Source organism: Buceros rhinoceros, unplaced genomic scaffold (genome assembly GCF_000710305.1).
Source record: "Buceros rhinoceros silvestris isolate BGI_N320 unplaced genomic scaffold, ASM71030v1 scaffold2619, whole genome shotgun sequence".
Classification (NCBI taxonomy): Eukaryota; Metazoa; Chordata; class Aves; order Bucerotiformes; family Bucerotidae; genus Buceros; species Buceros rhinoceros.
In genome coordinates, this window is record NW_010431965.1 from 25,278 (window position 1) to 40,122 (window position 14,845).

The following is a 14,845-nucleotide window of genomic DNA, read 5'->3' on the forward strand; positions in this document are numbered from 1 at the left end:
TGATTCATGACTCTTCTGATTTGAGATTCTCTAAATACCAGAGCACAGGGAAGCCTTTCTCCCTTCAAGATAATTACGGTGCATCGTCCAGGGCTTAGTTCACTGCCACTGTAGTAAACACCCTGACCGTAATTATAAATCCAGCTATATCAATAACCTTCTGCTCTGCTATACTCAATGGAAATTGAATCAAAGCCACATTAAATCAATTAGCCGTGTAGTTGTTCCCTCTCTGTTTGGAGTAGTAGTAATTTTCTGGAAGGAACTACTTGGATTAAAAATATTCAGGTGCTTACAGCTCTCCTCTCTTGCACAAAAAAACCCAACATGAGCTTTTCAAAGACTTTGGGGGCTTTTAATAATTTAGTGAGAAGAACCCTTCTTACTTTGTTTACTTCTGACAGTTGTATTCCTGCTCCACTGCAAGTTTGTAACATGCACACTCAAAAAACACAGCCATTCCGAACCATTTATAAACCAGCAAGTATTTGTGGAAGAACCCAGTGCCAAAGAGACATCTGTGTTCAGCACTCAGCGAGCGAGTTGTTTGCCAGTTGTTGCCAGATGACAACAATATGAAGTTAAGGCTCATTGTTAGCATAGCTTGATACGGAACTAAATAAAGTAATTCCTGCTTTGGGTCACAGTATTATGGTAGAAACTGCTGTCTCAGTGAAACGCCAGTCACGGGGTGAAAGATGGAGAGGAGGCACTGCTGCCAGATTACACGAGAGCAGCAAGGCAACAGCAGGTCCTGCTACATAAGCCCAGCTGGGACTGCAAGGGGGACATTTTACTGAAATCACCAGTATCTTCCAAGAATTGGTCAGGGACAATTAAGTGATTCACACAGATAACGTCCAAACCAAAACAGCTTCACTCAGGTCAAAGGCGTGATAGTGATTTATCCCAGATGAGGATCTGAAGGTTCTTCTGTTAAAAAGAACCTTTGACTTGACAGCACATTAAAGCCCTATTACTCTGAAACATTCAGGACTTAGAAGCCAGCTTTCTCCCCAAAATGAAATCACTGCTACTTTCTGGTCATTAGAGCTACTGAGGGCCTTAGTTTGCTCTCACTGAACACAACAGCGATGTAACTCGGGGAATGCGGCGACACCAGACCACAGAAATAAACATTTAAGGCAACTCCTCCACTTTTACTTTTAAAACTCTGATAGTAGAAGGCTAGAGAAAGACAAAGTCCATACAACATTTACGGCCCACTGCTAGAGCCTTCAGGCAGCTCATACTGGGATCGATGTAACTGCTGGGTCAAGCTGCAATTCATTCACCTGAATGAATGTGAATCCTTTTTATGAATGTTTTATTCCAGACCACAAAAGCATAAAATCTATTTTAAGGAAAAACCAAAAAAACACTTAAAGTATCTTACCCCTTCTTCTTGACAGCCTTCTCTAACATCTTCTCGTATGATCCCTTTTCTTTATCATATTGTGCCACTATTTTGTCAATTTGTGTGCAGTGCAACTTCTGCATAGCGCTGTGCTCCTGGAAAACAGCAGGACCTTGCAATTAGGTTGCTGGATTTTTAATGTTTAGTTTTCTTACGGTGTAAAAATATCAGTATGCGAACAGATAACTTCGGCAATGGAATTTGATCTGGTTTAGCCATCCCGTATTAAAGGTTCCAGATATTCCATTATAAGCAGTAGAACATTTCTTCTTTGTTTGAAAAATAAAGATTCGTAGGGGACCTTAAAAATAGGATGTACCTTAAGACAAAAGAAAGATGGGAAAAAACTTCATCTTTTTGAATAAATGTCCATTTAAGTGCAATGTAAAATGTCAGATGTACAAGCTCAGGTCTCATCATTCAACATTTCTGAATACAGAGAGCAACAAAACTCAGCCCAGGTGCCCCCTGGTCCCCTACGTATCTCATACCGAATACAGTGCTGGCACCATGACCACTGCTAATCAAGTAGATCCAAGCCCAAATATCAGCTAAAAATCAAATCATTAACAAGTGATATTTTGTAGATCTGGCCCGTGACTCCTAATGACAGCAGCAACCTTATCGTTAACAAATTCCACCCGGTACAGTACAAGACTGTACCAGAAACAAGACACTTAGTGCTTACACATAGACTTCATTACTGAACTTGATTTTGTATTCTCCTTTATCAGAATAACTGCTCGTAATGATGCAAATATTCAACTACTGCAGAAAGCACTCAATATTGAATTTACATTACAACAGAAAAAAGTGTTGTTCGTTAATTTACGTGATTTTATTAATATCCAATTGTTTCACATTTTATCTAACCGTGACAAAAAGCCTTGCATTAATTAATATGGCCTCTTCCAGAACTCTGTCTCTGTTTTGTTTTATAGCTCATTCTGCATTTATTCTACCCTCGCTCTACTACTGCTCTTTGTAATTATTTTCTATACACCTGTGATTGCCTTATCACTGCTTTTTTTTTCCTCTAAAAAAACTAATTAAAGCCTTTTACATTCACTTTCACCAAAACATTAATACAAATGTTGTGATGCTTTTAAAAATCCAGCCCCAGGCACGCCAACATCTGCCAAGCACTCCCCTGGGGAACGCGCACAGCTTCCAAATTTTGTATTTAGAGCAGAGAATTGAATTTTCTATTCTGTGGAGGATTTTAAGGGAAACAAATAGTCTCCATCACTACTGAAACACGCTGGCTTCACCAGGGAGTATTACACTGACTAACCAGGTAGGAAAAAATACGGACAGTGAAAAGAATGACATAAGCATGACAGCACCAGCCAGGTACAGGCGAAGTGACTGAGAGCATCCCTCAAACCACCCACTCTCCCCTAGACGAGCAGAACAATACAATTCTTGCTGTAAGAGACTAAGCACAAACACTGCAAAGGACGAGACACCTCCCACTCGTGTGACACTCCTCCGTAATCTCAGAGAGCACATCATGTAGAGCTTTTCCCTGATGACAACCACCATTTCAGCCTTCTCTCTTTTATCGCAAACCCACTGGCATCTTTTGCTGACTCGCCTCCATACTGTGGGCCATATTCCCCTCACTCCCTTCCCTCGTCCTCCTTCCCATCCAGGTCATGGAACACGCGTTTGTTTGTGCACAACAGAAACAGAGCTGGAAGAGGAAGATGGGTCACTAACACTCTCCACGTGCCAGACACGAAGAGCAGACGCAATTCAGTCTATTGAAGGGAGGAGGGTGTAAGTTCCTCTGATACAAACTGTTACCCCTGTCCCTAAAGAGACAGGCCTGTAACAGTCCTACACTCTGATGAATCAGAGACTGACGTGTTTTCACACAGAGCAACCAACCTCCACCAGCCAGTGGTTCAGGGGAGCTGCTAACACTTCTCTGCACTGAGTGGATGCTGTCAGTAAAAGGGACCCTCATCGCTGTCGTCTTCCTTAGCCAGCTCTGCCCAGGGCTACCACTTCGATCAGAGCTCCTTCCTCTCAACCTGCTCTCTCGCCCACACTTGCATTCTCTTCCATAATGCATTTTCCAAGGCCAACTTTACATGGAAGAGCATCAGGCTTCTCTTTCTTTAAACTGCACGAACAATTCCCTTCTGTTTACTTATTCCTCCAGATCTCTGGAGCGTCTGTGGTTAAATGGGAGTGAACCTATTTCCAGAACTTTTAGGTTCAGTCTTATTAACATACAGGCTTCCTCAAGCTCGTCATGGATAATTAACTGCATAGCTCTGCTGCTCCCCCCCCAGCTGATAAATTGCATTAAAACCAGTGATGAGTACACCCAACACTTCCCTACGATCATCTGCGAGCTAATACGGCCACACTTTCCTGCTCAGATCCTCCTCTCCAAATTCAAGAAGTTGCCCTTACTGGAGCTGTTAGCAAGACACACTCCAGACAGGCACTTTCTTGTCAGGGCAGACGTGCACTTGTACTTCAGAGCAGCAGGACACAGGCTGGCTCAGGCCCAAAATAGCTGTGCTTGAGCTGATGCTGAAAGCCAGCCTGAGCCTTCTCAGATTGTGGCTGGCAATTTTTTCCTCAGACTAGAGGAGGCAAGTGCAAGCCTGAACAGATGGATCAATTTTTTTTTTTTAACATTAGCGAGCGCCATCCTGGCTAAGATAACCTTACGCTACTGTGGGTCACACAGGTCAGGGACACCGAGCACCCAGCATGGCTGTTTTCTATGTAACTATGGTACAGCAAACTGCAGGATGTTGTCCGATGAATGAGAAAGTAGTGTTTAGAATTAAGAAGCCCCCTAAAAGATTAGTCCTACGAAGGTCTAGAAACTGTCCATGGCCGGAAGCATGAATGACAGACACTTTTGGTTGAACATGGGCTTTGCACGTAACACTAAATAGGAGAGATCCCTCATTTCCCTCCTGCATAGAGCCAGGAAGGAATCTGAAATATAACTACTTCATTTTCTTACACTTTTAAAAATACTAACAGCCACACAAAAGTAACAATTATTGAAAGTAATTTCTTCATCATACAGACATACAGTCCCACGTTCAAACAACAGTCATGAAAATAAACACAAGGAAGGATATTAAAAACGCCCAGGCAACTACGTTACATCAGATCCACAATGAAATCTGCAATCAGAGAGAGCCAGGGAGTAACTGTCCCAGAATGGATCAGTATGTACTGTGAAAATTCCGAACTTGAGACACATTCTTCACTCGTTCTGCCTTTTTCTGTTACAAGAGTAATGGTGTTCTAATGACAAAGGGCAGGAGAAAAGTGGCTGTGATTTTCTAATGCACAATGTACTTGTAAGTGTTGTACGAATACGGGACATCACTGCCAACCATACAAAGCAAAAAGCTGACTATTAAGTGGTTAACACAGAGGTAAGTGAGGAGGAACAGGACATTTCATTTTTCAGTGACACATTCCAGTTCTCTTTGGCCAATTTGTAGTTCCTCCAGTGCCTGTCTTCGATGCAGCAGCCTCTCACATCATTACTTTTTTTCCAAGCTGCCTGTCAATAGGTTGTGCAAGAGGGAGCTAGATAAAGCCATTTCCTGAGAAAGGTGAGCTTTGGATGCCTACATGGGTCAAACAAACGTGCACTGAAACTCAGCAAGACATGCAAAGTGTTTCTAAAGCAAAAATTTGCTCACTGGAGCATATTTCAGTACATTTTAAACACACACGCCTTTCTCAGAGGTCCAACTGCCGTTCCTAGTCCTGCCCTACAGTTTAATTAGGAGCTGTCTGTGCTAGTGAGCGCTGCCACTTTTTTCAATTAGAGTGTGGTGTTCTGAGAGCTCTTAATGACCTTACCTTCGCATGTTTCTTCTTTAAGGCATTCAGCTCTTTCTGCTGTTTCTTTAAATGCTTTATATAAGCCTACAAAAAGAGAAGGTGGATCAATTCTTCTGTGGTCATAGTGACTTCAACCAGATAAAATCCTGGCAACTTAAAACAAGTAATTAGGAACACATCTGGAAAAGCTTGTGTCCACACTTACCTTCATTTGCTTTAAATCTTCTATCTTCACTTGAGGAATAAGGTCTATACCTGGGAAGGTATTGATACAGATTATTGGAAACTTCATACATGCTAGAGTACCTCGTATTTTAAATTTGAGTTTTACCACTGAAACCAACATTCAAGGTGGCAATCAATTCATGTTTTTCACCACATTAAAAAAAAATAATTGCAGGTTAATAAGAAAATTATTCATCAAGATATAGTTGTGGTAGAGTTAATTTCTTTCTCAAATGCACTGCTCAATCAACTGCCTTGTGAAAAAAGAAGTGATTCCATGAGTGTATTTTAATCTCTTACAGTTCCGGACTGAAAAACCCAGCAACCTAAGAATTGGGGAAGCTCCTTTTCGGAAAACACAGCAAACCATTTATGTACATTAAAACTGAACCACGCAAACTTCAGAATTTTGGCCCATAGCTGGAGACTGCTCTGGCGCCACTTGTTTCAGAGGTGAGGCTTCTCGGGTACGGTTCTATGTGACTACATAAAGGGTTAACTGAGGTTAGGTATCCTCCTCCTCCTCAATTTAAACCACAAACATTGTAGGAGTGAAAAACTACCTGCAGCCTGTATGTTAATGGGGGTAAAAACTGCATTTTGGCTAATACCAAGCTATGAGAAAAGGAGCAACAGTAACCTCCAAGACTAAAGGAGAGAGAAAAATGGAGGAGAAACACAAAACCGTAAGAAGTGAAAACTCTAATGAAAATTCAATACAACAAGCAAATCTGTCACACAACCCTAGCAGTACTATTTAGATGAAAACATGTTTTGATCACGTTAACTGCAACACAGAGAAAACCCAATCTCATTTCACATTTGTGCTTTAATAAACCTTTTATGACATATTGTGATTTTTTTTAAAACCACAAAACACGTCCCACATGCAATCATTAATAAAAATGTCAAGGCAATGCCATGAGAGTTGAGGTGTAGGTTTTTTCTGAGTTTTTACACAAAAATGTTTGCCTGTACATAAATACACTGCAAATGTGTTTAGTTAACTGCTCTTTGTAATAGTGTCTGTGGACTGTAAGATCTCCTCTGCCTTGAAAAGGACTTTATGTCTTCTAAGGTGAATTTAACTGGAAAACATTCAGTTGCTGTAAAAGAAAAAGGGGGGAAAGTAGGCAATCTCCTTAGGGAACAGCAATTTTTTATTTTCTTACAAGCATAAGATTCTGCTCAATTACATGGTGTTAACGTTAGTCCAGTAAATGAGTATGGAACAGATTTAGGCACAGACAGAGGCTGGAGTTTTCAAAAACACAAATCACTTCACTATTACCAAAAGCCAGAGGACAAAACCCCCCTCCCAACATTCTTGTGCATTTGAAAGCCTTCCCCACACACCCTGCCTGGCCAGACACATAATCTCTAATTGGAAGGTGAGTTGCAGAGTGTAACGATGGCAGAATTATTCAGATCTTAGAAGGTCACAGAGATACATATATACAAAATAAGGATCCTTATATGGGATAAGTAATAAGTAAAATAAGGATCCTGACACGGGCTATATAAATGAACATCTCTGATTTAGTCTGAGAGAATATGGATAAAAATGGTTGCAGACATGAAGGCTGAAGGACTGAAATCTCAGTTTCAGACCAGAGCTGCATCAGGTGTGCTGTGTTCTAGACAAACTTCCTCAGGACTTTATTTTAAGGCACGGACCCATTTACTTTGTTCACCAGTTCAACCAGGAATTAGGTGCCAACGTCAGGAAATTTCATGCTTAGTTCACATATGATAAAACTAATATTTGTGCATCTCGGTGATGATACACGAAATACGAAAACACTTAATCAGATAAAATAATCTGGGGTTTACACCAGAGCATAACTTCGACTGAGTTCAGAGACAACCTGTTCTATTGCCAAAAAGTGGCTCCAGAGAAATGGCATCTTGTTTCTCAACATGTGTGCATCCAGGCATGTCTGCTCAAGTTTAAGGACAAGAGCAGTCAGTGCTCCTTTTCCCTCTGATCAATCCCTCAGGGCCAAGGTGGATGAAAGAGAGTGAACCAGACTCTAGTTCTTGTGGCCCATTAACAGAAATATTTATTGTCTTTTGTTCAGTTGTAGGAATTTGTTTTCTCACTTAATCTTCATCACCTGTGATGATACATGAGAAACAAATAATCCTATTCGACTCTGTAAGATGGTTTTGTAGAGTGAACGGTGAATAGTGAGGAAAAAATACTTATTCACTTATAAATTAGCACATTTAATATGGATATTTTTTGCAATAAACATGCCATTTCCATAATCACTGTTCGGTGTAAAACCACGCATTGAAAACCTTTCTAACTGTTGGGAAATCTCTACAGAATCCAATGAATTCTAAACACCTTTAATTACTTAAATCTGCAACTCTGCCAAGGGATCTGTGGAGGGAGAAAAAAAAGCAGAAGAGTTTCTGTGGAATATACCAGAAGCGAGTAATTTCTACTGGCGTTTCCCCAGCAGATCTTCAGTAAAGTACTCCCAGAGTCCCGCAGGTTACTACTACTGGCAGCAGGCACACAGCCACACGAAGAGGTCACTTAGGAAACTGAAGATGTATTGTCTTTATACAGCCGTTTTAGTCACCTACAAAATTTACTTGCAATTGGACAAAGAGGACTCTCAAAGGCAGAAGTTACCTTCTAAAAGGGCAAGAATGAACAGAATTGCAAAGCAAAAACTGAGTAATGTGACTTTCTGAATCACTTCAGAACCGAGGGAATGGCAGTGACTTTGATCTACCTTTCTTAGCGTCGGTCCCAGATCCAAAGCCTGCGGTGGTACTCGGTCGAAGTTCCGAGCTACTCTGAGGCGTTACGTTGGCTTTGGCATTGTTGGCTTTCCCTTTCCTGTCATTCTTTGAAGTGTCATTTGGTACATCAGCTATATCACTCTGAAAGAAACATTCACATAACAGATTAATTGTCCTTTTACCCATAGTATAAGAAGTTGGGGTATAGGAAATTTCTGAACTTGCTTAAACATGGTTAAGAAAATTGCAACACACTTTCAAATGACTCTGTACTCGGTGAAGTGTTCGCACCCTATTTTAAATGGCTACTACTAAACCAGGGCTCCTTCTTCATTCCTTAAAATTTCTGCTTCTAAGGGATGTGTTAGTATGATCCCTGAGAAGTTAGAGAATGGTGTTTCAGTACCTGTTAACTAACACAATGTATTTCAAAGCAGGACAAAGAGACTTACATTTGAAAATGAGAAATGATAAGGTAATGGGCATCAACTGGAGAAGGACCAGTTCACTTTAAAAAAAAGAACAGAGCATGAACAGAAACGGGCTGCGCTTGTCATTAAGTTCTACTTACGGTTTCAATACCCATAGCTCTCATTTGGTCTGCTCTTTTTTCTGTGATAGACAAGAATTTCTTTGGATCTGATAAAGCATCCACAATATCTGTAAGAAAAAAGGGAAACCCAACTTTTAATGATCTTCAGAGGCATTTGGAAATTAATCTTTCACAAGAGCTTTATTCTACCCCTGCTGTTACGAGCCATAGCTTGCAACCACAGTCCAACTTTCCATGGTGAACTTGGCAGGACTGAAAGCGCTCATCACCACAGGGCTTGAACACATTAAGAACATGAACCAGTTTACAGAGCACCAAGGGGGTGCTATTAATCCAGGTACCTTATTTGGGAAAAACACGCAGACTCCATCAGACCTAAGCTACCCTAACTTACTCCCAGTTGAGGACACTAGAATTTGAGTCTAGAATGGGATCTCCTGAGCCACAAAGCACTCACAACTTTTCCTCTTGGTTAATCGAGGGCCTGCTGACTGCCTTGGCACTGCAGGGAACTGTAGAAAATGCTGTTACAGCTAAATAGCAGTTTCAGATGGGTGATTAAAGCTCTCAGCGAAATCTGGTCTCACTCACCTTTGTGAAGCTCCATGGCTGGAACGTGACAGGCTGTGAAACAGCTTTTTTATGAACCACAGTGACCAATACTTGAGTCTTGGACGTGACACAGTACCACTAGCGGTATCTGAGCACTACCCAGCACCGCATACTGTACGGATCATTTAATCTGTTTTCCATATGCAGCAATAAATGTGCAAGCATAGGTTTACAGGAAGATGGACACATGAATCTTTACCTGCATATCGAGTTACCCCTTTCTGTGCTTAATTTCAACAGTCAACAAATTCACAAACGGCAAAGGAGGCCCTCGGAGCAAGAAACGATTTTACAAATTGAACTGATTTAGCACCTACAATAATAATCCATTCAGAGACCACAGTGGTGATCTGTTTTGATGATCCCTCTGAAACTCCAACTTCAGTATTGTGGAGCAAAGGGTCACTGGTCTCAGTTAATAGGCCTTCCTTGTCAGAGAAGGAACATTGCCTTGTCACGAGCCTGAGGAGGACCATGGACAGTCCACGGAAGCTGTTTCTTTGCCAGATGCTGCAAAGCCCAATTTTTGGCTGCTTCAAGCAAAAGACAAATGCTTTTGTGCCCGTATATTCTAGATGGTCTCACCAGCATAATAGGCCATTACTTCTGCAACGACAGTTCTGACACTCACAGTTTTCATCATCATCTGAATTTCGCCCACACTTCATGTCATCTCTTCAGACATTTTCCAAGTGAGTGCATGATGATGTGAGACAGATCACCTGGTCCACTGACCAGGTCTGTAAAAACATCCAAACTAGCAAAAGCTTTGGAAAGAAACTTGCTACCCTTCTTGTGCAAAACTAGGGGCTGGACTAAATCATCCCCCTTCCAACCCAAGTTGTTTTATGAACATCACTCTGAAGTCACCAGATGCATTCTCAAGCAAAAAGAGCACGTACATTCCAGCACGTACATGTCCATGACAGCTCTGTGGATCTATGCACACAGGCTGTCTCCAATAATTGTTCTGACCCAGTGATGTCGTCTGAAACCTATTTCATATACCAAAAAAAAAAGTAGTCTTTATTTTCAGCCATAACAACGTAGCTCAGCACTGGTTCCCCTTTCCCTAACTTCGTAAGCATGTCTTTTTGTCCTTGGCACTCACTCTTCAGTGAAAATCCAGGACTACCCTGCTAACATGATGCGTCATTTGAAAATGGAACCTCATTATCACGAGCTTCAAGGAAGAAATGACTAACACGTCTGTGAGAGCAAGACCTTTGTAAATTGTATTACTAACCATATAAGCACATCACCAAAGGCCCAGCGTTTCTACAAGGGGGATGTGACTCACCACTCCTCCTCACACTGTCATTTGTCCTCTGCTTACATTTCTCTTTGTCCCCGTGAGGTAAGGTGGAGGTGGGGAATAGTATTTTATAGAAGAACCGCAATTAAATAGAGAACTGGGAAAATCACTGCAAGAGTACATCACAGCCTGAGTAGCCATGCTTACTTGTGTACAGACTTCTGTTACAGAAGCTTCTCTTTGGAGAATGCTACTTCATTTCCCTTAATTTGCACAGTATTGTGTTTTACTGGGAACAGAGCAGATGATGCAAATAGATGACAAGAAATTACTAAGTTATATGAAAAAAGAAACCATGCATCTTTTAAAGCCTATGATGCGTTACCTATTCCAGTTATCTTTTGGTGCAAGTTTTTAAATCTTACTCATACAGGTTAGAAAAAAGAGAACCAAAAAAAGTAGGCAGCTACTGAATTGAGCTATACCTTCCCACAGGTTTGCTAAAACAGCCACGGAGATCCTAATGATAGCTCACAAAACAACGAGAGGCTCACTGCAGATGACAGGTAATTAAAAAACACATGCCAACAGAACACTAATGATTCCACCCGGGTGTCAAAAGTTATTTCCCATTTGTTCATCATGCTGCTGTTCTCTATTGATGAGAAAAATACATGAGATACATGAAAACTATCTGGGAAGGGAGAGGAGAACTAATTGAATTAAGTTTGTTCATATTAATATGGAGTCTGGATTTTCCAACGCTGACAGTAAGTTATGACAACCAGTTCTCTCATTCTAGTTGCATCACTGTAATGCCACCGTTACTTAGGGGTAGAAATGTTTTTCTACGTCCGCACTGCTACCAGAAAAAACAACTGTAAACACGCTTACAGTGTGGCAGATGTACCAGTACTGAACTGCACACCATTTGCAAATTCTAAACTGGTGTTCAAATTCTCTTTGAAAAACAAGTCTTTCACTTCTGAATTAGTGTAATGCAGTTTAGAAGGTAAAACAAAAATATTTTCTCCCTATGAGACCAGCACAATCGGCAGCTTGAGACACATCAAACGCTTCAAAGTTTAAACTCTACTCTTAGAAGTATGGTAGTACTCAGAAAAATATCAATCCTAAATCAGAAGCAGGTCCCCAGTTTAGAAAATGTTTTAACTGAGTCATTTACTGTCAAAAGCTTAAGTTCAGGAAAAAATTAAAGCACATGCTTAAATGTATCTCTTGGATTCATGGTTCAACTGCTGCCTCGAGAATCTCAAGCTTAAGCAGAACCTTACATTTGTCTGCAGACAAAGACCCTGAAGTGAAATGCTGTAGATGAAACATCCTCCTGCATAAAGGCACAGTGGTGCTCCAAGACCTGTGGCAAGACTCCAGCTGACTTGCCAGCAACCAGGATTTCACATGTGAACACCACAAACCCTTCTGTATATGTGTAACTCTTTCTATAAAAGACTGTTACTGAAGCCTTGGCCAGTCCTTTTATCTTTTTTTTAAAGCCTGGATTTCTATTTTACAGTTTTAAATTGTTTGCACGTGGTCTAATGTACAAGCAGATTTCCTCTGCAGTGAAGAAAACATTTCCCAGAGGCTCACCCTCAGGGTGAACTTACACATTACGCTGATTTAAGTGGTGTAATGATTAATCACCGGTGTTCGCTCCTATCCACGCGTGGCAATTTGCCACCGCTCAGTATAAATGACCACGGCCCTGCCAACCTGATCATGGAAATGGATCTCAGTAAAAATGACTTCCCTGAAAACCCCAAAATAATTAAACCACACTGCAAACAGGCAAAATTGGGAGAGAAAAAATGTAGAAACGTTTTGGATACTAAATTATTTCGCTGTCCATTTTTAACAAAACGCCAATATTCTCAAGGATACAAAAGTGGTTTTGTCTGAAAAAAAAAACCACATCAGGACAAACAATATGCCTAAAGTATATGTTGACCCTACACATATTTACGTTGCAAAAAAAGCAATTAAAATAATCAAAGTAATAATCTTCCTAAAATGTTAACAGAAAAAAATCAAATTGACCTAACCAGTACTAGCTTATTTTCCACTGTATTTTGTCATCTAACAGACAATGTCATTATCATTAATACTGAGGCAGGCACTTGGTCTGACAGCTGATTTCTTAACTGAATATGCAGGGTTTCCAAGGATTTAAAATACGAAATCTTTCCAGCCCTCCAGCACTGTGTGTCTGCTTCTGGCTAGGATATTGACACCGCGGTACTTCAGTACTTCCACACCAGCACTCAAGACCTACAGCCCACTGGGATACAGGTTTCTCTCACCTCCAAAACCATCAGGCACATAGGTTTTAAGCACAATGTTGCAGAAAACCGTTGGAAGAGAGAGCGGCTTGTTGCCCTCGTTCCGGAGGGAAATGTGTCTGTAACCTGCCTGCAGACCATCCAGAGGCAGGATCCTCTGACCAATCAGCTTGTTGTTGTCATCGTACACTGCTATCCTCAGGACGGCAAGATCAGGGAGAATCACCTGGAAAGCCATAAAATGAAGAAAGTCAGTGACTCTGATAGAGCAGCACCCTCCCCGCCTCCCATCTTTGAACCATTCACTCTGTATGGCAGAAACAGCCCATCATCACTGTGAGATAACGTTATTCCCTGCAAACTGCACACTTGAACACGAATCTTTCCTAGAAAAGCTTTTTTTTCACCCTAAATAGTGGGTCGACTTCAGAACATGCAAACCTCGCAGCTTACAGTTACACTAACTAAATATTCTGCATGTTTATTCTTCATTACCCAAGACTGGTGGCACCAAAAAGGCGGCAGGTAAATCCTACACGGGGAATGACAGATACAGTGGCAAAGGGCAGAGAGTGTGGAATCAGAAGAATTATGGCAGGAAGATGGGATTTGGGATGTATCCAGAAGGGCGGTGGGGAACAGAAAGAGTGCAAGCACATGGAGATGGGGACCTATACTGACCTGCGGGTTCTGCAGAGGGGACGAGCAGACAGGAGGGCAGGACAGGGTGACAGAGCTGCTGAAATGGCGCGCTGGCAGCAGAAGTGGGTGTGCTGTACTCACGACATGCAGGGGCCATGGTGTGAGTGGTGGATGCTGTCAGCTATCTGTATCTGTCAGTCCCCATCCGGACTGGCCAAAACAGTAGCAAAATAATCCCCTGCTTTCCCTCCAACAAGGGTGCTGCCTCCGTGCACGGAGCAGTGAGGAGAAGACAGCCTAACTGAGAGGTGCAGCTCCCCTGCAGCCTGCCGAGAAAGGTCTTCCCACTCCTCCCCTACCTGGCTCTACTCAGCAGTGCTTAGGGGACAAAAGCAAAGATCTAAGTAACCTCTGTCTACCCTTAGACTTCCTCCCTGCCCCTTTCATTTTCAGATTTAGGGGGCACTAAATAAAGTATGGTTTTGGTCTCCAAACCTGCTCTACTGGATTATAACTTAACTGCCAGCACAGGTTACCACCAGCACTCACCCGATCCTCCCCCTTACACAACAGAGTGACAACACAGAACTTGGGTTAGAATGACTGAAGCTTTATTTTAATTAAAATAAAAACAAGAAAACATGACAGAACAACCACCAAACACATTACCTGAGAGCAACCGTGTAGGGCTGGGAACACCGTAACCCAAACAGGGCAGGTAAGATCTCCCCTCTACAGGCCACAGATCAGCTCATCTTTCATTACATGATGGGCTCAGACATGGATTTGTTAGGGAGCAGGAGTGGGGTCTAAGAAGTTTATTGTTCCCTCTCTACTACATTTTAGCAGTGTGTACCTCACGCGTTCATGTCCTCCAACGAGAGGAAATGTTCCTGCTGTGTTTACACCACTCATCTGCTTGGTTCTCAGTGTATGTCTTGATTACAGTGGTAAACCTGATATGATAAGGGCCTGAGATGAAGAAAAATAATCTCTTGGCTGACTTACAGTATGAGTTATTCCCGACAATGTGCCACCATGTAATTGTTCAGCGCACAGCAGAGCAGGAAGTCCGAGGAATGTTGCCATCACCCACTGTACCCATGCCACGATACACAGGTAACCCCCTTTTTAGACTGAAGCTGTCTGCACCCTGCAGTCTATGGGCCTTTTGATGCACGAGATCTGAGAGCAGCAGATGCTGGCCATATGGCCAGCAAGCCATGGGCAGACCGAACGCC

At 41.9% G+C, this 14,845-nt stretch overlaps 1 protein-coding gene across 4 annotated transcripts in view; it reads right to left on the reverse strand.

Moving 5' to 3' along the window:
• The window catches only part of PLCB4 (phospholipase C, beta 4), an 88,008-nt gene that overhangs the window by 23,092 nt on the left and 50,071 nt on the right, over window positions 1-14,845 (reverse strand). For all 4 annotated transcript variants that reach the window (XM_010143583.1, XM_010143582.1, XM_010143585.1 and 1 more), the window contains 6 exons: window positions 12,984-13,188; window positions 8,811-8,899; window positions 8,230-8,380; window positions 5,460-5,509; window positions 5,273-5,338; window positions 1,397-1,512 (listed from right to left, as the gene is read on the reverse strand). In XM_010143583.1, coding sequence (XP_010141885.1) covers window positions 1,397-1,512; window positions 5,273-5,338; window positions 5,460-5,509; window positions 8,230-8,380; window positions 8,811-8,899; window positions 12,984-13,188 — 677 coding nt within the window. The remainder of the gene's footprint in view (window positions 1-1,396; window positions 1,513-5,272; window positions 5,339-5,459; window positions 5,510-8,229; window positions 8,381-8,810; window positions 8,900-12,983; window positions 13,189-14,845) is intronic.